Here is a 26,083-nt window from a genome sequence, read left to right as displayed (position 1 = left end):
AGCTGCGGGCAGATGCTGCCGTGGCTGCCATCGCAGGAGCGGGCGGACCGGGAAGGGCCGCGCTGGCGGAGCCACCGGCAGTGGCAGCCGCGGGACCCTGCGGGGCTCACGAGGACGCTCGGGCTGCGCCCCGCCGGTGCAGGAGTGGTGATGGGTCCGGGGAGCGGCCTGCCCGCGCCGGTGGAGGCCGCCGCGCCCCGCCCCGCTGCCCGGCCCACCCCTCTCCCGGCGTCCCTCGGCGGCGACCATGGCGGACGGCGGCGGGAGCGGCCGCGGGCCTACGTGCCTCGGAGCGGCCGCGGCGCTGCGGCGCTGGGAGCAGCTGAGGCGGCGGGTGGCGGCGGCGGCCCCGTGGGCCCGCGGGCTCCTGGCTGTGGCCGCCGGGCTCGGCCTTTTCTACGTGGTGCTGCGGGTGCCCTTGCGGCTCCGGGACAGCCTGGCGGCCGGTGAGACGCGGCGGGCCGCACCGGGGGGCTGCGGGCTCGGCGGGGACGGTTCCCCCTGTTCAGACCGAGCTCCTGTGAAGGGCTGTGGGGCGTTGGTGCGGGCCGAGCAGGGCAGGGCCAGCTGTCCGCATTCCTGAGCCTCTCGCAGCGACACACTTAGCGCATCCACCCAGCCCCGGGGCTCTCGCTAGGGCCCGCGTCCGAGGCGGCCGAGCCAGTGCCCGGGGCGATGCCGGTCGTGCCCTACCGCCGCCCCGGCCCACGCCCCGGCCCGTGGCGTCTGGCTGCGTGTCCCTGCAGACAGCCTCTCCCGGGGCGGCTGGAGTCTGAACCGGGGGTGAGCCCGAGCTGCCGGCCGCCTGCCCGCCTGTGCTTCCCCAGGGTTGTCGGTGGGGCCGGAGCTGATGTGCAGTAGGGTTAAACCCAGGGGCAGAGAGCGCTGGAAAACTGCCTTGTGTTGGGAATACCGCCTTGTGTTGGGAATACCGGGAAGGAAGGTCTGTGGGAAATGTGTGCTTAACGTCGAGGATCAACTTGCATCAAAACAGCACTTTTCCATTTGGGATTAAAATGAAATAATACATTAAATTGGCTTGTGGTCCAGCAGCTGTGATGTGGTTGAACCCATCATTTGCTCTAAGATTTTACGCTGAAGTTTTTTTAGATTGGGTATATTACCTAATTTTCTGTAATAGATGGTTGCAAACAAGAAATAATAATAAATGGCAAGAATTCTCTAACAAAGGAACATCTGTAAAGCTATTAGGGCCACATTGTAATTTGCATATTTCATTTGGCATTGTTTAATAAAAACCTCTTTGTGTTTTTCAGTTCTCTTGTAAAGCCTTTGTTTCTGTTTCTCTTAACAGTGACTGTGTTCTTAAGCACTTTGACTCCAAAATTCTACTTTGCCCTTACAGTGACTTCATCTTTTATATCTGGACTGATATTTGTAAGTAGTCCACGTTTATTTCTTTTAAACAACTTTTAACACCTCTAAGATGCTTTTATTAAGGGTAAATGCAGTCAGCTCTTTTCTGGTCAGACTCTAGAGGGTGCCTTTGTACTAGGAAGGAACTTTTTTAGTATCTTCTCTGATGCATTGTACATGTGAGTTGTACATTAGGGTGAGTCTGAGGAAAATCACTTGTTTTAAGGAGGTACATGTCTATATGTATGTGCACAGATGTGTGTATATTCATAGATGTATGAAAAATGCAACAAACACATGCAAACTCTACAGGCTTCTCTGTGTAAAGAAAACACAGAGATCTGTATCTCCCTTAACCCAGCTGGTTGATTGTTTGGCTTCCCACAGTAACTCAGGGGGTGGTGGTGCTGTGCAAGTGTCATCATGTAACTGAAAATGAAGCAATGTTTCAGTGAGGATCTTCTAAACCCATGGTTCTACATGCAAATCTTTTAGGTTAATCTCTATTTCAGTATTAGAACCTAAAGAAAATGTCTTTTCACATCAGTTAAACCTATTTACCAGAATGTGCAAAATCTGCTTCATAGGTAAGGTTTTCTTGTAGCCACCACTAAAAAAAAAGTGTCTTATGTGGCAGACGCAATTGTTTTGCAGTCAGTAGTGTTGCTTGGAACTTGATTGAAGGGTTTAGATTAGATATCGGAAGGTAGAATTAGATTTGATATTAAGAAGCTCTTCCCTGCGAGGGTGGTGAGGTGCTGGCACGGGGTGCCCAGAGAAGCTGGGGCTGCCCCATCCAGTTCCAACCACAACCCAACTGAAAGGGTTTAGACATTATTCTAATGACTTGGGGAGGGAGGAACATAGGTTTGACTAAAATTTTACTGTTGTTTTTTAGTCTCTTTCATGTCATGTGGGTGATCTTGCGTGACAAGACAGGCCAAAATAATTGGTGTTAATTTGTAAGCAGATGGGTTCTGTCTACAGTCATTTGCAAGAGGATGTACCAGTTATGACCGACTGACTCTTCACCTCTGATGTTTGTTGGAAGGGTGTCACCTAAGGAGTTTCTGGTGTGTTTTCCCCCTGTGACAGGTGTTTGAGTGGTGGCATTTCCGAAAGTACGGCACGTCTTTCATCGAACAGGTTTCTGTGAGTCATCTGAGGCCCCTCATCGGTGGGGCAGAAAACAGCCCTCCACCACCAGCAGCATTCTCTGCTGGAGAGAATGAGACGAGCAGGCAGAACATGCCAGGTATCGCTGATGTGTCCCAGCAGTTTTCCTTAAGCTTCAGGGTTGCTGTTTGGCATGAACTGGCTTTTAAATGGCTTTGACTCCACGTTAGTGCTTATTAATAATGGTAAAGGTAAACAAAATCTTCCAATAAACAAAATCTTCCAATACCTAGAATGGAGCCTACAAGAAACCTGGAGAGGGGCTTTCGACAAGGGCCTGTAGGAACAGGACAAGGGGGGAATGGTTTTCACCTGCCAGAGGGGAGACTGACATGAGCTCTTAGGCAGAAATTCTTCCACGTGGGAGTGCTGAGGCGCTGGCACAGGGTGCCCAGAGAAGCTGTGGCTGCCCCATCCTTGGCAGTGTTCAAGGCCAGGTTGGACAGGGCTTGGAGCAAGCTGCTCTAGTGGAAGGTGTCCCTGCCTGTGGCAGGGGGTTGGAACTGGATGAGCTTTAAGGTCCCTTCCAACACAGACCATTCCATGGTAAATAATAATGTCTTTGATCTAAAATGTTAATTCCTAAAAGTATGGTTAAAATATTTTGCCCGTTTAAGTAAAGCTGTTTCAGTAACAGTAGATATTTTCTGTTCTGAATATGTGCAAGATAAATATTGCATGAGTGTAAATGGCAGTGCTTGATCCTTCCACCATGTGTTTTTGTACCCCAGAGATGTTGGGGAGCAACAATGCTTATGGAATAGCAGAAGTTTATAATGAAGATCATATGTTTCTGTTCAGGTTGTGTAACAATACAATTAAAGCACTTTTAGAAAGTAAGCCTGCATTTGCATTCCTGTATTTTAAAGTCAGGGGAGTGTTGCCTTCACTCCATATTTTAAAAGTTCATATTCTTTTTTCCCTCAGAGTGCAAAGTGTGGCGAAATCCTCTCAATCTTTTCAGAGGGGCAGAGTACAGCAGGTATTTATTACCCTACTTGCCATTGCATGTTATTAAAATGAATTTGGGGGCATACACATGACTCCTGTACAGAGCTCAAACTAGTAATATCAGGAGGCAGCTGGAGACCTGCAGGATTATAGTGGTGATTGATGCCAATCCTGTGTTTAAAAGGCACCTATCCAAGTTTTGGCAGTTTCAATGTTAAGAATGCAAATATTACTATAACATAATTTTTTTTTTTTTTTTTTTTTTGAGAGACAGTAAGGTAGGAGGAAAAGCTTTATTCAGAGGTTGAGACAGTGATTCTGAATTTAACTTCTCTTTATTAAACTTATACGGCTGTATTGTAAGTCTCCTTATGTTATTTCATAGGAAAAACTGCTTCCTAAGAAGTGAGTTCTCAGGTTGGTTAGTACTTTCCAATCTGTACAGTTTATGGGACGGTAGTACTTGAAAGTTCTGGTTAGTAGCTCCAGTATTTTATTAATAGAATTTTCCTGCACTAGCTTCAGTTGTTAGGCATATCAATGCCCCTTGATATCAGCATTGGTATTTACTAGGGGTGCCTCTTACTGAGATTTCTCCTGTTAAAGGTACATGTGGGTGACTGGGAAGGAGCCTCTTACCTACTACGACATGAATTTGTCTGCTCAGGATCATCAGAACTTTTTCACATGTGATACAGATGCCCTTCGGCCTTCAGATACAGGTACCAGTGTCTTATGCATGGCATATCTGACTGCTGGAGAGTGTAAAGTGGGTATTTAATATATACTGATGGTAGCACATGCTGTTGTGTGAAATGCTTTGTGAAATGATAGTTTTTCTCAACTACTATTTGGGTTTAACAGATGTACTTAGTGAAAAGATGGGGTTTTTGCCATGTTCTTTCTCTACTAACTTGGAGGCTGTCAGGATCCTGACTTAGTTTAAGATCTCACACTTTTCAAATAGTTAACACAATATTGAAAACCTGGATTGTATTCTCAACAGCCAGAGATGTCTCATTTAAACCTCCGTAATGAATAATACAGTCTGCAGAATTCTTCCATTGTGTTCCACATGTTCAGTGCAGAAAACGTTCTCTACCTGGTTATTGTCAGGCTGGGTGCAAACCATTGTCAATTTGTCAAGCTGGGGAAGTGTTACTTGTCAGCTGGCTGTGACATGGTTGACATGAACGATGTGTTTTTGTTTCACAAAATGGAGTGTATTGTCTCGCTCCCTAAGCCAAGACTAATATTTTGTTTCCAAAAGAAAACTCAAACATTTTTCCACGTTATTCTTGCTGGACAGCAGAAGGTTTTGTTCCAAAAGAAACATGTATAGATTCTTCAGTTTTCTTATCGTACTTGAGATAGGCCAGATACGTAACTCCATGAGTTTTGGAGTTTTTTCAGACCTCCAGATTTAGGGTGAAAGCTGTTAGTTCTTGCACAAAAAGTGGTAGCTCCAAATATATTGTTTTCCTTTTGCTTAGAAGTTGGGTTTCAGTTTGGGATTTCTATTTTTCCCTAATGCAAGCATAGTGGGAAAGGGTTTAGAGTCATTCCATTAAACTTTTGTTTGCTCCTTATCTGACTGATTTTAAATTCAAGTTGCAATTCAAGTGACCCTTTTGAATAGATAATTTCACCCTTTTTGGTTGTTCCTAGAACACATTCTGATAAGGCGATAAATTATTATAGTGTATCTTGAATTGAATTTGCAACTCAAATGTTCCTGGAGTGGAGAAGGCCCAGGGGAGACCTTGTAACAGCCTTCCAGTACCTAAAAGGGCCTCTACAAGAAAGCTGGAGAAGGGCTTTTGACATGGGCATGTAGAGACAGGACTGGGGAAATGGTTTTAACCTGAGAGAGGGGAGACTGAGATGAGCTCTTAGACAGAAGTTCTTCCTTGTGAGGGTGCTGAGGCGCTGGCCCAGGGTGCCCAGAGAAGCTGTGGCTGCCCCATCCCTGGCAGTGTTCAAGGCCAGGTTGGACACAGGGGCTTGGAGCAAGCTGCTCTAGTGGAAGGTATCCCTGCCCATGGCATGTGGGGTTGGAACTGGATGAGCTTTCAGGTCCTTTCCAACCTAAACCACTCTGGGATTCTATGAATTTAAAAACAAGTAATTTAACCCTTTGTGATCTGGTAGTTGTCTAAATCCTTAAGTATGAAACAGTACCTGTGCAAGATACAGCACACTCCATCCCTGTTTCCTTTGAAGTTCTGTTTGAAAGCTTAAATTAAAACTCTGTGCAGGTCCGTGCAAGAACCTGTGTTTAACAGCTGCTCCTGCCAAGCTTTCAGCAAGTCTGGGGAAGTGTTTCCAAAAATGTGTAGCAGTGTAGAAATTGTACATCTGCCTGGCTGTGTAAGCTGTCTTTGCTCCCAGTGTAGGAGTTCTTACATGGTCAGAGAATAATCTTCCTGGTGGTGTTGCTTTCTTGAACTAAGTTTGCTGCATGATGAGAAGTTGCTTACGGGATTCAAACTCTTGTTTACTGTTCCCTGTACCAGTCGTATAGCAAAGAGGAATTTGCAGAATGGAAGTGAATGTTACTGTGGGGCTGACACAGAGCAGCCAGCATCACCTCTGTTGGCTCTCAGGTGTTTATTTCTGTCCCTCATCAACCTTTCAATGTTTTTGCCACAGTTATGCAGAAAGCGTGGCGAGAGAGAAACCCTCAAGCTCGGATTAAAGCAGCGTATCAAGCTTTAGAGTTGAACAATGAGTAAGTTTAGAGTCTAAGTTCAATTGCTGTATTTCTAGTGGGGAAGATTAAATGGAGTGATACTGAGTACGCTGCCAGTTTCGTGTTCTGATAATTCTGAATAGCTTAAGGGTGACTGTGAGAATTTTACATGGGCTGCCAGTTGCACTGAAGTATCGAACCATTCTATTATAAAATAGCTTTTGTTACCCTCTTTTCTTGGGAAAGATGTCATTTAATCTATGTATCAGTAGCCATAACCAATGAGAAATGTTATTCAGATATGGAACAGTCTCAACTGAAGAAGAGGTTGTAAGTGTTTCAGAGGTGGCATTGTGCTAATACTGTATTGGAAGTTCACAGGTGTCACTCCTGTGAGGGATTTGAAAACACTCTTATGATACAAACCAAACAATTCCACACACTTCTGTGGTCTGTTGTTTATGTAGTCTTGTTGATTTTTTGCAAAATGTCTACCTCCTGCTTCAAAAAAAGCAAAGCAACCACAAAACCCCTCTCCCAACCATTGCCAGAGCATTTTTAATATTTCAAGGAAAATAATTTGACTTGCTGTTATTCTTCTGTTCTTTCTCCAAATGTGTGCTCTGTAACATGGAAAAGGTTTCTGTTTTCCTGCCGCTCACCATTTGAACTTAAGGCAGTGTTCTGGTACTTGAATATTGTTAGTGCTTTGATACTAAACATCAGTGAAAACTGCCAGTTCTAATGCTTCTAACACTTAAAAAATACTAAACTTTATGCCTTCCTTATTACAGTTGTGCCACTGCATATGTCCTCCTGGCTGAGGAAGAAGCAACAACTATTGTGGATGCTGAGAAGTATTTCAAGCAGGCTCTGAAAGCAGGAGAAATGATTTACAGGAAGTCTCAGAACTGCCATTCCCAGAGTCCCCAGCATGAAGCACAGCTGAGTAAGGACTCATAACTCTTGTTTTTGTGTGAGCAGAAATGTAAAACTAAAGATATAATTCGTGATTCTAGTTTGATTCCCAGCTCAGTGAAGGAGTTCCTGCTCTTTTAGCCATGCTATGAGATCTTCTGTAGCACCTGAATGAATCTTAGGCAGTGGCAGTTATGCTCTGTACTCATCGTGGGTTGTCTTGCTGAGGCTTAATACATTATTTCTGGGAAAGATGGATAGGTAGAGCAAATTACTGAAGCAGTTAGTGTGTGCCAATGGCATCTGCTCTTATTCTACCAAATATTTTCAGGAAAAAATAGATTTTTCTTTTTTTTCTCATTTGACCTAGTTGAAAGTTGCTGCCATTAGTTTAGATGGGCCTTGCTTGGGGCAGCAGTAGTAATTATTTTATCCTTTTACATGTGGTTATGAAAAAGGCTCATAGAATCCTAGAGTGGTTTGGGTTCAAAGGGACCTTAAAGCTCATCCAGTTCCAACTCCCTGCCACAGGCAGGGACACCCACTGGAGCAGCTTGCTCCAAGCCCCTTTCAACCTGTCCCTGAACACTGCTAGGGGTGAGGCAGCCACAGCTTCTCTGGGCAACCTGTGCCAGGGCCTCAGCACCCTCACAGGGAAGGCTGTGGGGTTTTGGGTGGTTTGGGGCTTTTGAGAGAGGGAAAGAGAGGGAAGGACTGATAGCTGATAGCCTAAACTTTTCTGTCTTTGTTATCAGGAAGAGACACCAATGTATTGGTATATGTGAAAAGGAGACTGGCTATGTGTGCAAGAAAGCTTGGAAGAATACGAGAGGCAGTAAAAATGATGAGAGATGTAAGTGAAAATGTAAAAAGAAAGCAACTTGTTTTGTCACATTTCCAAATTGATTGTTTAATGTTCCTTTCTAGCATCATAGTTAATCTAATTCAGTTCTCCTCTGATGAGATTTGTACGTTGTGATTGATGATTTCTTGAGAACAGGTTTTTCTGTTTCTCCATGTCAGGTTTAAGTTACGTAATGTCGTATGTTTCTGCTGTCCAGTTTGCTTCATACTTGACTCTAACTTCTCAAAATAGCCAGCTTTAGACTTCACAATTCTTTCGCTTGCCCCAGGTGTATCATGAGTTCTTTTTTCATAGGAAAATATTATTGACCAAATGAACTCACTGTGGGAGTTGTGCAAATTTTGGCTGAGAGTGTGTTGTGTGAGCCTTAGTCTACTTATTTTCCAGCAGGCGAATATAGGCAAAAACTAAGGTAGAAATGATGTGATTCTTTTCATGCTGCTTATGTGCCAGTTTCTAACACTTTGAAGGAAGAGAACATTGAAAAAGCTTAAATTGTTGTACTGATTTCTGTGAAGTATTTCAGGGATTCAGGTGCAATTCTGTGTGGGCTTAATATATTTCTCTGTATTGATTTGCAGTTAATGAAAGAGTTTCCACTTCTCAGCATGCTGAATATTCATGAAAACCTCCTGGAGGCACTGCTGGAGTTACAGGCCTATGCAGATGTCCAAGCAGTTTTAGCAAAGTATGATGGTAAGTGATGTCTATTGGAGAAATAGTGTTGTTTTCACATAAGAGTGTAGGTGAGGAGGGCAAGGTGTGCCTGTCCAGATGTCTACCCCTAAGCTCAGCTAGGTGAGTAGATTCGCTTCATCAGCAACAAATAGGAAGCTCCAGAGCCCAAGTTAAGTTTTTCCTTTTGAACAATGGAGTCAAATGTAGGCAAGCTAAATAGCACACAAATTATTTTGTGTTTTTAAGTGATTTCTTTTAAGTGATTTCTAATCTGTGAAGAAATCCCTGCACTCACTCTGCTTTGATTCAAGGATATTGTAAATTTTTAATCTCTTCTCCATCCCTGATTATGCCTAAATTCATCAGCCTTTTATCAGTCAGCACATAGCCTCCATAGTAATTGCTGTAAATAAGCTGGAACAGGTAGTTTTCCCTTCTGTTATCTTCTAGGCTTGGCCTCATGATTCTGTAAACTGAGGTTGCTTGCCAGAGATTAGCAACGTGCAAGTGTGATGCATGTCAGTGGTGTGCGAGCTTTGGTCTATTAAATGGCAGGAGCTTGCTTTCACTTTCCATCTCAGCTAATACGTTTTGGGTACTGTGCAAGTCTAGATAAAGGTTACTAAAATATGTACTTACTTTCTTATTGTCCTTACAGTTTTGCCACCTAGGTAATGCCCACATCGTTAGTGCTGCTGTCAAAGCTGTCCCTTAAATCACCTTCAGAATGGAGGGACACAGACGCAGTGTTTTGTGGCCATTGTTCCCTGCCTGTGAGCAGTTGCTATGTTCTCTCTTATGTCTGTTCTTTATTGCTTCAGTGAACTGAAAGTAGAATATTCTTGCCCAAATCCTGTGCCCCGTGTGTGTGGCCACCCTAGCAGCCTGCTCCTGTTACTTGACTGTCCATGGTGTTCTGTGTGGATCCTTATTAATTTCACAAAACCGTTTCCTTATTTCCTCGTGCTTCTTTACTTTAAAATCAGGAATTGTGACACTGAAGAAAAGGTTGCTGATTTTTTTTTTTCTAAGCATCTGGAAAAACGAGTATGAGCTTCAGATTCTCTGTAGCACCCCTGTGTTTTGCTTGAAACGACAGCCAGATTTCTAGTAAGTGATGGACAAGCCCAGGATGGGATTTACAAAAAAAAAGCAAGAGCCATCTGACTGTACACAACATGGTACTTGGGAATTAGACCCCAGACTTTGTCTGCTTTTAAAGTAAACTTGTACTGTGGAGTGTTAACCTTCTAATCTGTAATTGTCAGCTCAAACTTGGCCTCAGATATTCTACAAAAAGCTGCAACTGAAAGAATTTTTCCCCATGGAACTGGAAAAGAATGGAAATTGCATCTTCAGTCAAATTTGTCAACCTGTCAGTAGTGTCGTTTTTTGGTCAGCTTCAAGTCAGTCTCTCTTTTAGCATTGTGTAAAGCTCACTGTTAATGTACAGTTGCAGTATCAGGTAAAAGAAGGTTATGTGAAACTTCATTGGGTTCATACAGGAAAATCACACCATTCTTAAGTGTGTATTTAAACATGCATGTCTCTCTATATTTAGTTTCAATGTTTTGGTACATTAAGAAATAAAAATTACCCTTTACCACCTAACTACAACTCTGAGTTGTTAATCAGCTGGTAATCTGACTGGTGAGCAGAAGGGAGACTGTGCAAAGAAATGCTGAGTTTCTCATCCTAGCTGAAATGTTCCAGATGTTACATTCATTGTCTGGTACACCCAAGTGAAAATCTTTAAGCTCAAAGGATGTGGGTTTAAAATGTTTGTCTTGCCTTAGAATCTTACAGCTTTATTGTTTTATTTTATCATAGATATCAGTCTTCCAAAGTCAGCAGCAATATGTTACACAGCAGCCCTGTTAAAAGCCAGGGCTGTTTCAGAAAGGTAAGCACGCATGTTTGTGGAAACAGTGATTTGTTACTAATCTTGGGTTATGCTGTAAATATGAATGTGAATTAAAAAGGTCTAAATCCAGTATGTAGCAGTTACATTTCTAAGAGCAAGTTAAGTGTATTCCTACATACATATGTGTGTGTAGTTAAAACGTAATCTAAAGTTTCTGTTAAGCATCCGTAAAGTTAATACAGGTGAAGATGTTTATCAAGAGCCCATGTACACACGTGTGCTTTTGTATCAATCTTGTTTTCAGCGTCTTGCTTGTGATGTTCAACACTTCTTTGTTTTGAGGATTGGGTGCGGGATGGTTGTGATAGTTCATGTTGGCATTTCACTTTCACCCTGGTCTGTTTGCACAGCTGATTTCTAGCTTTACCTCTGAGTAGGTGATGCTGTAACAGGGATATGAATGACTGGGCACTCAGTTACCTTACGTGATTGACATGCGGTTTCAAACAGTTAAACAAAACTTTGTCATATGGGCGTGGATGACAGTCAGGATACCTAAATGAACATGACCATTTGTCTCCTAGAAGGGTTTGTTTATCTTTCCTGATAAATCAGCCAATTTTTAATGAACTCCAAGCTTACAAATGCAAATCAACACCTGGTTAGCATTTATTATTTATAACTTTTGTTCAGTATGGGTTTTACCTTTCAGGTTCTCCCCAGAAACTGCTTCCAAAAGAGGGCTCAGTACAGCAGAAATTAATGCTGTGGAAGCAATTCACAGAGCTGTGGAATTTAACCCTCATGTTCCAAAGGTAGGAGTATTTTATTTCCTATTGGACCGCTTCTTGTCTGTTGAAAGCAAGTCATGTTATATTATTGCCTTTCTAGCCCCATGTTCCCTTGGGTTGGTTAGGGTAACTCCAGCCACGGAGGAGTTAAACACATCAGCATTTATGTCATAAATGTTTGGTGCCAGAATTAGTTGTTTGCAATAGGTGATGATCAAACAGGGTTTTTTTTAAACATATAAACTCAGAATTTTCTAACTCATTGGAAAATCCATTAATCTGGTACTGAAGTCCCTTTACTGGGTAAGGGTAAGCGTTAATACATAAAAATTTAGATATTTAAAATCCTTGAAGCTAAATCGAGTTCTGCAGACAATAACCACTCACAGTGTTTGAAAACACTCTTTTCTGCTGTGCTTCCACACATGGCTTCAGGACTCAGCTTATGCAAAGATCTACAGTTGCTTAGTTTATTCATCCACATGTCAACAAGATTCAGAATCAGTGTTGCTACAGGTTGTAATGTAATTACTGGCATTACTTGAAGTGGCCAAGATACAGATTCCATTGGGTGAAAATAAAATGTTATGTTGCTTTTTACTGTACTAGCATTGGTGACGTGTTCAGCTTGAAACCTTGAATGCAGAAGGTTGGCTTAGTCCTGGACCTAATCCTCTCCAAATGATCACGGAGTCCCAGTGACCGGTGCTGAGAGGACTGGAATTATCCAGCTGCTCTATTCTGTCTGCCTGTCCAATCTAATAGAATGTGCACTGAGAAAGCTAATTGCTGGGAGAAATTGCTGCTTGTGTGCATGACTGATCAAGAGCGTGGCAAGTTCATTTCAGACAGTCTCAGACAGATTTTTCTTTAGCCTCTGCCTTTAGGGGAAGAAGATTATAACGCATTATCGTTATCTAAAAGTGCTTTTATTTTGTGTATCCTCCAGTTGTTTCAGGAGCTTCATATACATTTTAAAAGAAGTTAAGATACCATTTCAAACAGACTATTTGCAAAATATATTCTGTAGGTCTATAGACAATCACAGAAATTGATTCCAGGTTTCAGCAATTTGATCTTCTCTTCTAATTGTGTACCTATCCAGTCGTCTTCATGATTGATTTTTATTACAGTAGTGCTTTGAAACATGAGTTTATTAGATGGCAGGGCAGGAATTTATTGGTGCTGGCTATCCAGAGCTCTGAAATGCTCATAGTCCAAGCAAAGTCAGTGGACTAGTGGGGAAGAAAATCTGGGTTTGGAATTTGTAGTCAGTTCTGTCCCATGGACTAAAAATAAATGAGTATATAAAGTTGAAATCCCTTTCTTCTTACATCTGATGAAAGGGGTTGTCTTTGCACTTAACATCATTTTGCATAAGGAAAATAATGCTTGTTTCTCTTTGTTCTGAGTTCTGCTTTTACAAGGATGGGTTTTGTTTGGCAAGTGAGGAAGGCATTTTGCAGCGCTAGAAAACTGGCCCTCCTGAGCTGTTTCACATTACTACATTTTGGTTACATGTAGGAAACAATCTTTTCCGATCATCTTCTTGAATATCTTAGAATTTTATATTGTGTATAAAGACTTTTCTCAAATCTGCAAACCCCAAGGTATTTTCAGCAGTGAGACTTTGCCTGTTTTATGGTTGAACACTGACATGAAAACCTGCCAGACTCTGGAATTTTGCTGTTTATGGGTAACGTGGGCACAGAGGCAGCCAACGCACTGGCATGTTGTGGCAATACTTGCAGTTGGGCTTCATCCCCACCACTGTGCGTGGTTAGTAGTGATGAGGAGTCAGGTCAAGGGTCAGATATTGGAGACCATTTTCCCACAGCAGCCCAGTGTGAGTGATCCTTCCCTGTGTTAAACAAAAATAAATTAAAAAGAAAAAAATTGAAGAGGATTAGAGGGGATTAGCAGGAATATTCCCCTCTGGAGTGCAGGCCCAAGGCACTAAGAGAAGAACCTAGCCAGGCAGTAAATGTGCTTTATTTGGCTAGGGCATAACCCCTCCTACATTCCTTCAAGAATCTGAATGGGAAAAGTTAAGTCCTCAAACTGGATTAGTAAATAATCTCATAGTTTGTGGCATCTGCTGAAATAAATCGGCGAGTTAGCTGCATTCTTACACTTCGGGAGACAGTCAAAGGAATTGCCAGCTACATTGATCAAAGAATGTGGATTAACTTTGGCTGTGATTCAATGAGACACTACATGGTAGGAAAGAACGACTCACAAGTAAATACTAGAGCTGAAGCTGTCGTTTCATTCCTGTAAAAATTACTCATCAGGTTTTAAAAGCTAAATTCAAATGAATACCCACCCTTCTTCTTAATAGCTATCAGAAAATAAAATTGTATGTCCTGTGTTTCGAGGGAAATGGAAAATGATTGGTCCTTGTGTTCCCTGACCCTGCTGTGCAGCAGCTATTCTGCTGATGGAGGGACAAGGCTGCAATTGAAAAAAACCTGAAATCAAGAGATACTTTGTGGTAGTCCAGCAAAACCACATGAAACCAAGATTTTTCTGGATTTGGTTTGTTGTTATTCCTTTGGTTAGCACACTGACACTTTCTGGTTTGCTCCTCATACTTGAGAGCTAACAAGTACTTAGCCTCCCACATTGAAACTCTGGGTGATGAAATGATGTGCAAAAATAACCTCTGTGGTTTGGTTGTTAGTAGCCTAAACGTGTAGTCCATTGGTGTTGCACCTGCAATGTTACACTTCTATGTATAGTCCACAAGAATGTATTTTTATTTTGCCTTACTGAAGATACAGGGTTCTTTTGCTGATACTTTGTGTGTGAAAACCTCAAATTGAGTCTTAGATAAAAGCTTTTCACTTCCCATGTGGGCTGTCTGCTCTGTGGTGGGATGGGGCTGGTTCTTCAACAGGCAGAAGCTGGCCCATGTGATACGCTCCTTTGTGCCTCAAATGATCATTTGTTTAAAGATTCAAAATTCTTGAATGTACCATGTAATAAGAGTCCTTTCCTTTCTTACTTTCAGTATTTACTAGAAATGAAAAGCTTGGTGCTACCTCCAGAGCATATTCTGAAGCGAGGGGACAGTGAGGCAGTAGCATATGCTTTCTTTCACCTCCAGCATTGGAAGAGGATAGAAGGGGCTTTAAATCTGCTACACTGCACATGGGAAGGCAGTAAGTATCTCTCCTTGGTTTATTTTTTTCTATACAGTAGAGTAGTCTCTCTGCCTTTATTCATCTCCAGCACAATTGGTTCTCTTTGTTGCTTGGTTTAGATACAGATCTAATGCCAGTCACTCTTTCTTTCAGCATTTAGGATGATCCCGTACCCATTAGAGAAAGGTCATCTGTTCTATCCCTATCCCAGTTGCACAGAAACAGCAGACAGAGAACTGTTGCCAAGTAAGTGGTTTCTAAGCAGTAATGGTAATAAAACATGAGCTTAAGGACATGTTCAGCTTGTGGTATTCTGTATTTACCTTACTGTGAATTTTTTAGTTGGAGCTTCCTGTGAAGGGGATTCAGCTGTTTGTTGCTGTCCCTCCCAAACGATCCTGAAGCACTTGGCATGCATGTGTGGTAAAGGTTAGCTTGATTCTGTAACAGCACAAGTCCTTCAGAGATGAAATCTGTGTGTGTTACATTCAGACCACGTTTGGCCAACTCTGAGAACAGGAAAGTGGGCCAGTTCTGTAAATTACTTTAAAAGAAGTCTTGGATTTGACTGCTGTTGTAGAGGAGCACTGTCCTTTTAGCAAGGAATAAATGCATGATTCCAGCCCTGCATTTTGGCGTCTAGCAGAACTTGTCTGTGATCATACAGAGAACCCTTGGTTAATCTCAGCTTCACAGAATATTGCTTTCTGTCATTAATTCATTGGTACATATTTGTCTGTTCCCTGGAACTTTTTATCTATGTATGTATTTATGGATTTATACTAACACTTGACACTGAAAAGTAAGTCTTCAGCTGCCCATTACTTCAAGATTACTTTGTGCAATGATGAGCCTCCATGTTATTTTTTCCTTAGGTAAGGCAAACAGACTACTCACTGGGGCCTGTGCTCATCAGATTTAGGAAAATAGCATTAATTCAGATCAGAATTGGACTGTTAATTGTACATGCTAACAGAATTCCGTTGGGGCGGACTTCTATATCACGAAGAAACACAAGTCCCATGGGACTGAAAAGGGCTACTGCAAAAGCACCAGCAGAACCACTGAGACAACAGCTGTGGAAAGGAGAACTATGCATACTTGTTTCTGTTTCAAAAGCCTGAAGTTATATTTAAAATGTGTAATTTAAATTTGCCCCCAGACTGCTTTAAATTACTCATTTCTCACTTATGCAGGATATTGCACAAGGAATTCCTTGGTTAGCAACTACCCCTAAATTGTAGACTTCCCAGCATAATTAAACACCAACACATGCAGCTATTTCAACAGGATCACTCACGCATTCCTGTTATGTTTTAAATATAAACCTACCCATAAATAAAATCATCTTAACACTTTTATTGCAGAACTTCCTTGAGAAATCTTGACACTTTTGGTTTTGTTTTTTTTTTTTTTTTTTTTTTTTAATTTATTTAAAATAATGTTGACCAAATCAATGATTCACAAATCCTGTATTAGTCTGACTGGTACCAGTTCTGTGGCTGTGAACACACAGATTTATCTTTAGTTGACCTTATCTATTTTGGATTTGATTTTGATTTTTCAATGTAGAAAAAACTTGTGTTGGGACCTTTCCTAAATTATATTGCTCCATGTTTCACATAGTATGAGTGTAAGAGTGTTCCATGGTAGACAAGTGATTTCTTTGGTTGCACAATAGAGAGGAGCAAGTTACTATCACCTGTACTGTGGCCTAGCAGGGCTGGTTGCAGGTGAACTGATAATCTCTGGAAGAACATTAAACATGGCTGATGAGCATTAGACACAGAACTCCAAATGTTCTCCTTAGTAGTGCTCCAAAATCATACTCTTAAAAGCAAACCAAAACTCAAGCGCTTGACCATTAACAAGTTGCACGAGCACAAACCACTTCTGCTGGGCTTGCTCTTACAATGGAAGCTTATTATATGCCAGCATTCAGGAGCAACAACTGAGAGGGTAAAGCGTCTTCTGCCTCCTCCTCAGACTTCAGCTTAAAAATTAATATTATTGCATTTTCTTGTTTTATGAGAGGGCTCGCTTAAATTTTGAGGGTTTTGTTAGATTTTAAGCACAGTTCGTCAAGCAGGGGCGGGCTGCCCTTTCAGAATTACTTATATTTCTATACTTATATATATATATATACACTTATAATTTCTACAGAAACTGGTTTTTGTCTTCATTTAAAACCCCTTTCAAATCACTGGATAAAAATTCAAAGCTGCAGGTATTCTGAGCCAGTAATTGCAAATTCACACATGGTTCCTCAGCTAGTAACCAGTAGTAGTGTCTTGAGTGCTGAAAGCTCCAGATGCCAGTCCTTAGCCTGTCTAATCGCCTTCTTTGGATTTTGTTACCATGAATTGGAAATTGCAAGGAGCTGCTATGTACAGAATTTACAACCTGGTCCTGGTAGTGTTTTCTTTGAGGTCTGCTCTGTCAGCTGCTCTGAAACAATTTACTGTGGCCTACCAAGCAGGAATCTTTGAGAAGTATTAAGGAGCTACCTTGTATATACAACAGGATGGTTGCGTTGGGCTTCTTACAGGGTGAGGAGAAGTGCTGGTCTCTTCAGGTAACACGATTAATGCTTCAGAGGCTTGAAACACCTGAATTGTTTCAGTTGGTTTAGGTAATTTGGACAGCTTGTGAATTCTACAGTTCTTCCTGCTGTCCTGTTGAAAAGAGTAGGTACCAAAAGCTAAGCCTCATGAAATGCTTCAAAAATAAAGCCCATGCAAGATAAAAAAGATTGGGAAGAGAAAGAGGTAGCAACTATTAATAAGCATAGAATCATAGAATGGTTAGGGTTGGAAAGGACATTAAGATCATCTAGTTCCAACTGATGAAGAATTTAATATAGGGGAAAAGGTTTGAGAAATTTAAGTGCTGAGACCTAACGTGCTGCACAGTATTCCCCACTTATTCCCTCTGAAAGCCTAGAACTGAGGTACAAGACTGTAATTAATTCAGAAAACTGTCCTTGATTATCAAATACCAATAATTCTCCATTTTCCCTTTCAGCATTTCACGAAGTCTCTGTTTACCCACAGAAGGAGCTGCCCTTTTTCATCCATTTCACAGCAGGCCTGTGTTCCTTTTCGGCGATGCTTGCCCTCCTCACACACCAGTTCCCTGAGCTGATGGTCATTTTTGCTAAAGCTGTGAGTATTCTCTCTGTCATGGGGTAACCTGTGGGATGTTTCGAACTTAGAGGCTGGTGGTGAAGAACATTCTAGTCAGTCTCATGCTTGTTGGGCATGAATCATTTTCTCTCCTTTTGTAAGAATCTCATTAGCAATCAACACTTCTTGAAATTTGAGCAAAATGTCTGGTTTGGAAAGATACTGACTCTTACTGTAACAGCATGGCTTTAATTTGCACTCTTATGGTGAGGGAGCAGCATTTCAGAGAAATTCTGGCACAGAGCACTGTGGTGAGTATGGATTTTATTCTCATGGAAGTCAAGACTGTGGTGTGAGAGCCTCAGATACATTTGTTGACTGGAGATCTTGAGAAGTGAGGAAAAGGCAGGCTGGGCTGCAGGAAAAACCAGGTCTGTTGCTGAGCGTTGGAAACTAGTAGCATGATGTGAATGGAATGGATGGGAGCAGTGGTAAAGTAGCTGTTAAGTTCCAGCCGGGTTTAGCAGTTAGCTAGCTGTCACTTCCCTTCTGGGAACCAGACCAGTGGGTTTATATCTCGCCCGGTTCCAGTTACTTGATGGAGGACGTGTTCAGTGCCCACAGTTCTGTCATTTGAGTACTTGTTCAAGGACAGAAATTGGACTTGACAGTGGCAATCAGGCTTTTAGGTAGATATGTTTCTAATCCGGGCTGCTTTCAGTGTATCTAAATGTCTGCTGTTGAGCTGTTTGTTCCTATGGGTACCTTCTGTGTCTCCTTTCTCCCTTTCTCTGCCCTGCTTTTTTCCAGGTTTCTTTTCCTTATTTGTTACCCCTGCTGCTGACTGTAACCTTGTCATCTTTCCTTGCACTCTGAAAGCTGTGCTGTCTCATTTGACAGAGGGGGAAACTGCCTTAGGCAGCTTCCCCTCCCCACTTCTCAAACTAAGCCATGCAGTAGATTTGCCCTTTATTGAACTGTGGAGCTCATGAGGTAAAGCAGAGTGGCAAATAAAGAGCTCTGAATTCTCAATGAATCATTTCTTCTAGCTTTGCTCGTCAAAATAGAGGATGAAAGGCATTATGCTTTCTTGCTGTTTTAATGCAGCAGGTAATGGAGACCCGGGAGGTGAGCCTTTTTGCTTGAGGATACTTTGTTCCTAAAAGCGTTGGCTTTGCTAGTGATTCTAGTCTACAGTGTCCAAGTCATGCAGGTCTGAAAGTGGGGCCTCATTTCCACACAGTTCTGTTGATCTTTACGTTGGAAAATGTAGTTGGACATGCCAGTGACAAATTTCAGTGCTGCTCATAATTGGCTGGGTTCATAGTAACCAGGGTCTAACTATCTGCTTGATTAATTCTGTAAGGACTGCATTAGCAAAGTTGTATGATTTCCAAAGAGATACAAGGTCAAATGTTATGCTAACAAAGAATTGCTTGGTGAAGTTCTCTGCTGGGTTTCTTGAACCAAAAAAAAAAAGACTTTGTACAAGTTAGTTGGCTTTGCATAATGGCATTTTGAATGTCAAGTGACGTGTCCAAATGAGGGGAAAAGACTCCCAGAGTTTGGTCATTTGGCAGTCTATTTATTTTGCTTGTTTTCTATAGGAAAGGATGGATGGTGTCTATTCAGCTGAGAAGATGGTCAAGAAACATGCATGTTGCTGCATTATTCCACCAACCAAGTCCCACTGATGGCAGGCACAGACAGAGGGGTTCTTGCCACTCATTGTACCAGTTTCATGCTAGTAAAAAGTGGAAACTGTGCATTAAGATAAACAGTGAAGAAAGGAATTACATATTCATCTCTTGAGATTGACAGCTGACAAATACAACCTGCTATTTTAGATGCAATTAATGTGAACTCCCAGTAATACCCATAATTATTGTACTCTGATCCCATTCCTGATGCATTCAAGGCATTCAGACAACTTGCAAGAAACAATGATACTTAAAATCAAACTAACCCTTCTGATTTTATTCATAGATTGCTTCAGTATTTTAAGTACAGATAGTGCTGTGATGGCTGCTAACACTGTTGTGTTCTGGAAGTACATGGTACTAGCATCTATTTGAATTTTCACACTGAAAATGGAAGTTTACCTTCTATTTAATGACATCTGCCTCTCTACCCAAAAATACTGTAATAAAACTATTATTTGCAGTATGTAGCATTATATTTGCAGGTAATTCCAGTGCTTTAAGCTTTCTAAATTATTTTTTCCCATGCATTTAGTTATTACAAGTATATTTTCATGGTGTGTTTTAACTTATTACATACAGTGTTTTGAGATAATGAAGTTCTAGATGGTAGATACCTGGAGTACCTTGGCCTTAATGAAGAAGCAATACAAAATATTTCTAACAAAATGTTCAACTGTTGAATTTCCCAGCAAATCCAGAACAGAGCTTTAGGAAGGACAGTTGGAAAGTATGATAGATATGGAATTTTTCACTATAAATCTCTATAAAGTGACTTAAATATGACTCCTTAGATTACATTTCAGTTGTTTCTTAAGCAACCTGTTGTTTCCAGCAATTGAATCTACAGCGAACTGTAGGCCTCTAAAGGGTTTTAAGAAGCTGAATACCTTTGTATTGACTTGAAAAGTCTGAGTTTACATATTTTCATTTGTTAGTGCTTGAGTTTGTTTCCTCCATAATAAATCACAGGGTAAACCTTGGCAAGTTGCTAAAAATGTTCCAAGTGGCCAAAAATCACAATGAAGCATTTACTAGTTCCAATATATACAGCGTAATACACCAGCAAGAGAGACCGGAGCGCTGGCGCTGTCCCCAGGTCAGATCCTTCTGGAAGGGGTTTGTCCTGGACCGTGCTCAGGGCTCTGGGACCAGGCACCAGAGGGGGTTTCATTGGATCTTGCGGAGGTGGAAGGGTTTCCCGGCACCAGGGACTGGTGCTGGCGTTAGCACTTACAAGCATCTGCAAGAAACCTGGAGAGGGGCTTTGGACAAGGGCCTGTGGGGACAGGACAAGAGGAATGACTTTAACCTGCCAGAGGGGAGGCTGGGATGAGCTCTTAGGCAGAAGCTCTTCCCTGTGAGGACGCTGAGGTGCTGGCACAGGGTGCCCAGAGAAGCTGTGGCTGCCCCATCCCTGGCAGTGTTCAAAGCCAGGTTGGATGGGGCTTGGAGCAAGCTGCTGTAGTGGAAGGTGTCCCTGCCTGTGGCAGCGGTTGGAACTGAATGAGCTTTGAGGTCCCTTCCAACCCAAACCATTCTGTGGTTTATAGATCCTGTTAGAGACAACTGTGGCTTCCCAGTTCTCTTGCAACTAGGACTTTTAATATTCTCTGATGAAGGGAAGATGTGGCACTGGGAATGGTGGCGTAAGCAGTGATAGAGAACTCCACATCAGCTGAAGAACAAGTGCAGTTGCTCTCAGTGGGTAAGAGCTCAGCCTTGCTCTTTGTTTCAGCCAGATTTCTGATCTCTTGGAGAATCACCCTGTTCTTGGTCATCAGAGACCAGCAGCTATGTAAGGAAGCTGGTCAGAATATCCTAAGTGACAGGAGGGAGGAGGCACACAAAAGGGGTGGCAGTAATCTGTGCAGTTCACTGAGCAAGCTGAAAAATACTGTTACATAAAACAACCTCTGAAACTGCAGACAAAAGAGTCTGATCATTTCTCTGTTCAGTATGGATGTTTAGTTTTTAATCATTACATAGGTGGAGAACTGGGTAGCTCTGTATCATCTTGCCCAAATCCTTCTGTAATCTCTTATGAAGACACCGAGAAGTCTGCCTTCAAGAAAGCCAGAGATGCAGAGTGACAGCAAGCACTGCAAATAGGCTTCTTAGAAGTTTCTGAACACAGCTAACATGCTTACCTTCCAAGCAAGTCAGTCTCATTCTTTAAGTCCAAACTTTGTGCTACTGGAATAGGCCAGTAGTAGTTAACATTAAAGTACTGAGAAAATATTGCAGCAGTGTTCCTGCTAAATCCTACTAAAAACAACTTCCTTGTGCAGAGAATTGGACAAAATCCTAAGACAGTCCGTGTTCTAAAGTGTTTTGATATGGATTGCTTGATATTTTCACAACAAAGCAAGAAGTCATGGGACTTACATTAAAAATTAGCTATTTTTTATGATTGCATGATTAGAAGAAACCATTTCTCATTCTTCTTGTTCGTAGCTCCCTGTTAAAGGACTTCTTGCCATTTTTCTGATAGCAGCCGTCTAGAGAGAGAAAATAGGACTAAGTAGAGCCTGTCTGGCAAGTCCTGCTTTCTGTGACACACTGTGTTACTGTCTGAACAAATCCCTCTGCCACTTTCCCCAGAGCTCATTAGTGAGACTGGAGAATTAACTTTTTAGCCAGCTGCTGAACTTTTCATATTTATAAACACTTGAGTCTTTTGCTTATCTAAGAGAAAATGTGTATAGTTTGGAGATGTGCACTTCCCTCCAATGTGAAATGAGTGGTTCTACACTTCATAGAAAAAAACAAAGCCTGAAGTTTCCTGTCACAGCTGAGTGTCGATGCCAAGGGCAAAGGTTTCTTGCCGTGCTAATCTACATCTTAACTCATGCACTTAATGTGAAGGTGCCACACGCAAGCAGGCAGGGAAGAAGCTAGCTCAGTGAAAAGCTCCTGCACTGCTCTGAATGTTATGTTTTAAAAGCCTTTTTAATGTAATATTTGAGGTTATGATAGAAGCCAGGAGGGCCCAAGTAAAACCCTCAAAGTAAATGAGTCCTGTCATTGCTGCCTTGTGAAAAGAGGGTTTGTGCAAGGATAACGCAAGTCCCAGCAGAATACTTGGGGGATGGGTTGAGAAGGTGCAGAGGAGTTTGCACCATTTGTCTTAGCCTAATCTTTATTTCTGGAACTGTTTAGATGGCATCTAGAATATGGATCCTGTCTGGAAGCATGGGCTGGTCTTGGTGGATGGTCTGTTCAGTTTTCACACATTTGAGTTGATGACCTATACAGAATCCAGGAACTTCCAAGAAAACACACTGTCCTCTTCCCCAGCCCGTTCCACACTGAAGAGGGTGGCTGGAAGAGCTGTGGAACAGAGAAACGCCCTCCTAATCCCCCCTGCTTCTCCCTAGGTGCTGCGGGTGCTGTGGCCTGTGAGTGCTCCCAGCGTTCTGGCCTCCAGCTGAATGGCCTGCACCAAGGTGAGTGGATGAGGCTGGAGCTCTGGCTTCCAGAGGCATTTTTCTTCCTTTGTATGCCTTGGGTGATATTTAATGTTTCCTACAAGCCTATTTCATGGCATCAGCTCTGTTGCCTTGAGGGAAAGATACAGGGCAGTTCTGTGTTCATACCTCGAGCCTGTGAAAAGACGTTGGTTTGGAAACTGAGCTAATTTGTTGTTGTGTTCTGTTTCTTCCAGTGCTCTGGGACTCTTCTTTTACCCCTCAACTCCATTATGGAAAACATCAAGGTCTTCCTGCTGTCCAGTTTCTGGCATCAGCTGGCTCCAGTGTGACTGGAGGTGCTTTCCATGATTGTTCTCAGAAGCCTCACCCTGGGTGGTTACCTGACCCCTAGATGTGTGGGGCAAGGAAGAAAGCTGTGCTCTTCAGACTCCTACCTTTGACAGGCTTCCATGTTGGTAATGGTGCTTAACTTATGAATTCCTTCTTTGGCCTTAGTCTGTAATCATCTAAGAAAACAGTTTTTGTTGAGCAATACCTTAATCATACAACTGGAAGCTGATACTTCCTCTGTAAGAAAGGAGAGGACACAAATGGAGCAGATGTTTGGAGTATTGACACTTCCTTCTCAGCTGCAGATGCACCAGATAATTGGCTTAGATTTAATTTTATAAGCCTTCTTCAAAATATTTGTTAACAGCAAAGTATGGTTCTGCTTTCTTTATTAAAAGTTTGCTTCTTAACACATTGAACTTGTTGCCTTCTTAAGTGTCTGTTTAAATTGGATTTTAGTGGGCAAACAAAGATTTGTTTGTGTCCTATAAGCTTGCGTTACGCAAGGAAATGGAAGTATAAACTCCTTCACACTGGTACTTCTTTACATTTAATTGTGTATCTTTTGTCTTTCAAACCACTTTGCCTTGAAGCACAGGCTGCTTTCTGAAATTGCCAAAAGTGGTTGTGATATCTGCATGGGAGTCTTCTGGGAGACCTGAACTTCCAAGTGTTAGTCCAAAGTATCATTGTTGTTGATATCAAGACTTGAAGAGAGCAGAGATGTGGAGCACTCTTCAAAGGAATTGCTTCATACACGCACCAGCTACAAGGGTTTGTTTACTGCAGAGGTGAAAAAATGGCTGTGGCAGCCAAGTGGTTTGAGGTAATTGGTATGACCCCCATTAGAGAAAATGTCTCCTTTCTCACATTCAGGTCCACTGCTTGGCATTGAGGAGGCAGAGTCACATTAAACAAGGCTGCTTAAGGGTGGGAGTGATAAAAATACCCCAAACTGGTGGAGAAATGCTAATTCTGAGCACAGGAAACGGCCATCATCTTACATTTTATAGATAAATGCATATACATGATAACTAGGGAGATTTTACATGTGTAATCTTCACTGATCTTGGTGAAGGATTGATGTCAGCTGTGATGTTGACGGCTGCTTTCAAAGGTGGTGTAAATTATTCTAGTTTCTCAATTTTGGATGGAAGAAGCTTGCTGTTCTCTGTAGTAACACCTAAATCAATCAGAGGTCAGTCTGAGTTGACCTGTAATCTGTCTTGATGCAGAAGACTGGGAATGACTTTTTTCTTCTTTTTTCCCAAATCCTTCTTTACGTTGTAAGCAAAGTGCTATCAGGTGGAGAGTTGCCTATGCATCTCATGTAAGTGTAGCTTATTTGTAACCCTGGCTGAAAGGAAACACGCATGTTTAGCTAGAAATGCTGTTGTTACTCTCCACTGTATGTATGTATTGACTGGGCTTTAATCCAAGTGAAATACTTGAATTCATTGAGGAGTCAAGAGGGGAGCCCTGCACAAAGGTACTATCACATTTTCTGAGTTGCCTAACTACTAGCAGGTAATTTTCTCAACTTCCTTTCCAGTTGAATGTATGTCATTGGGGCTGGTTCTCACTGTGGAATCATTGTGGTGATTAATAGATCTGTTGTGTTCATGTAATTTCACTTCTCGGTCCGCAGGGGCCCATAAGGTAACCAACCTAATGCTTTTTAAAGTTGAACATTTTCCAGCGTTTGTGTGGGGTTATAAATGAAGCACTGCCTCCCATGTATCATCCCAAGAGCTGCTTTCTTTCACTGTCCTCCCCTGACATAACAGTAACAGAAAGGGGATGGGCTTATGCTGAAAGTATAGCTGGCAACAGGCAGTGTAATGAAAATCTTCCTCTCTCTGCAAGTGCCAGTAATTCTTGAGGAAGGAGGAGCTCTCTATATGATTTCCTAGCTGGCTGTTCATGCAGTATAGGACATTGATTTGCCTCTTTGGAGCAAGGCACTACAACCTGATGCATACCATGGTAATAGTCTGTATCAGTCCATATGCAGTTAAGTTGCATGCATGTGTGTGTGTGTGTGTGTGTATATATATATATATCTGAGAGGATTCTCCTCCTCTACTGCACTCCAAGGAGACCCCCTGCAGTCCTCATCCAGCTGTGGGGCAACAACACAAGAGGGATGTGGAGCTCTTGGAGCAAGTCCAGAGGAGGCCATGGAGATGCTGCGAGGGCTGGAGCAGCTCTGCTCTGGAGCCAGGCTGAGAGAGCTGGGCTGGGTCAGCCTGGAGAAGAGAAGGCTCCTGAAGGGGAGACCTTAGAGCAGCTCCAGCGCCTAAAGGGGCTGCAGGAAACCTGGAGAGGGGCTTGGGACAAGGGCCTGTAGGGACAGGCCAAGGGGAATGGCTTGAACCTGCCCGAGGGGAGACTGAGATGAGCTCTTAGGCAGAAGCTCTTCCCTGTGAGGGTGCTGAGGCGCTGGCACAGGGTGCCCAGAGAAGCTGTGGCTGCCCCATCCCTGGCAGTGTTCAAGGCCAGGTTGGACACAGGGGCTTGGAGCAAGCTGCTCTAGTGGAAGGGATCCCTGCCCATGGCAGGGGTTGGAGCTGGATGGGCTTTAAGGTCCCTTCCCAACACAAATAGTTCTGTGATTCTATGATCTGAGGAATTCATGAGTTTGAAAGAGCTACTGCAACAGCTTCAGTTTTTAATAGGACCCTTTGTACAAGGAGAATGATTTCGGTCCACTGCAGTGGATGCTGCCAGAGGTCTGCAGTGGCTGGTACCTGCTGCCCAGGCAAGGATGCAGGAGCCAGCCCAGCATGTGCATGTCTCCAAAGCGTTCCCAGCCGTGTGTGGCAACGTCTTCTCCTCCAGAGGTGATGACTTTGTGCTGAACATCTTTATGGAGTCAAGCTTTCCACTGGCTACTGGTGCTATTAGAACAACAAAGCTCTTAGAGCAGCGGTGAGGCAGTTTAGACTAATAAATATTTCTGGGTAGCAGGGTCTCCTTAAAGCAGCTCTAGTTCATATGGGCTTTGAACCACATCACAATTATCCTCTGGGGAAT

The 26,083-nt window shown here is 42.5% G+C and overlaps 1 protein-coding gene across 3 annotated transcripts; it reads left to right on the top strand.

Annotated features, from left to right (window-relative positions):
• Positions 1–13: 13 nt before the first annotated feature.
• On the top strand, positions 14–23,425 carry ST7L (suppression of tumorigenicity 7 like). Of its 3 annotated transcripts, XM_080632735.1 has the most exons (16): positions 14–446; positions 1,316–1,398; positions 2,473–2,632; positions 3,481–3,535; positions 4,111–4,226; positions 6,157–6,235; positions 6,991–7,145; positions 7,870–7,967; positions 8,561–8,675; positions 10,488–10,560; positions 11,234–11,336; positions 14,326–14,476; positions 14,612–14,704; positions 17,483–17,622; positions 22,664–22,732; positions 22,951–23,425. In XM_080632735.1, the coding sequence occupies exons 1-15, from the start codon at positions 248–250 to the stop codon at positions 22,715–22,717; spliced, it is 1,674 nt and encodes a 557-aa protein (XP_080488861.1). In that variant the 5' UTR covers positions 14–247; the 3' UTR covers positions 22,718–22,732; positions 22,951–23,425. The 3 variants fall into 3 exon arrangements, with proteins under 3 accessions (XP_080488861.1, XP_080488862.1, XP_080488863.1); XM_080632736.1 differs by lacking the exons at positions 6,157–6,235; positions 6,991–7,145; XM_080632737.1 differs by lacking the exons at positions 14–446; positions 1,316–1,398; positions 2,473–2,632 and adding an exon at positions 2,976–3,099.
• The last annotated feature ends 2,658 nt before the right edge of the window (positions 23,426–26,083 follow it).

Source organism: Psittacula echo (genome assembly GCF_963264785.1).
Source record: "Psittacula echo genome assembly, chromosome: 22".
NCBI lineage: Eukaryota > Metazoa > Chordata > Aves > Psittaciformes > Psittacidae > Psittacula > Psittacula echo.
The sequence above is the reverse complement of the archived record's forward strand: the minus strand, read 5'-3'. Positions and strand labels throughout refer to the sequence as shown.

Excerpts from the sequence above, each read along its gene's own strand:
- ST7L (XM_080632735.1), top strand. The coding sequence starts at position 248 with ATGGCGGACGGCGGCGGGAGCGGCCGCGGGCCTACGTGCCTCGGAGCG. Across the intron at positions 1,399-2,472 it reads TTATATCTGGACTGATATTT|GTGTTTGAGTGGTGGCATTT; the intron begins GTAAGTAGTCCA and ends CCCCTGTGACAG. Across the intron at positions 8,676-10,487 it reads AGTTTTAGCAAAGTATGATG|ATATCAGTCTTCCAAAGTCA; the intron begins GTAAGTGATGTC and ends ATTTTATCATAG.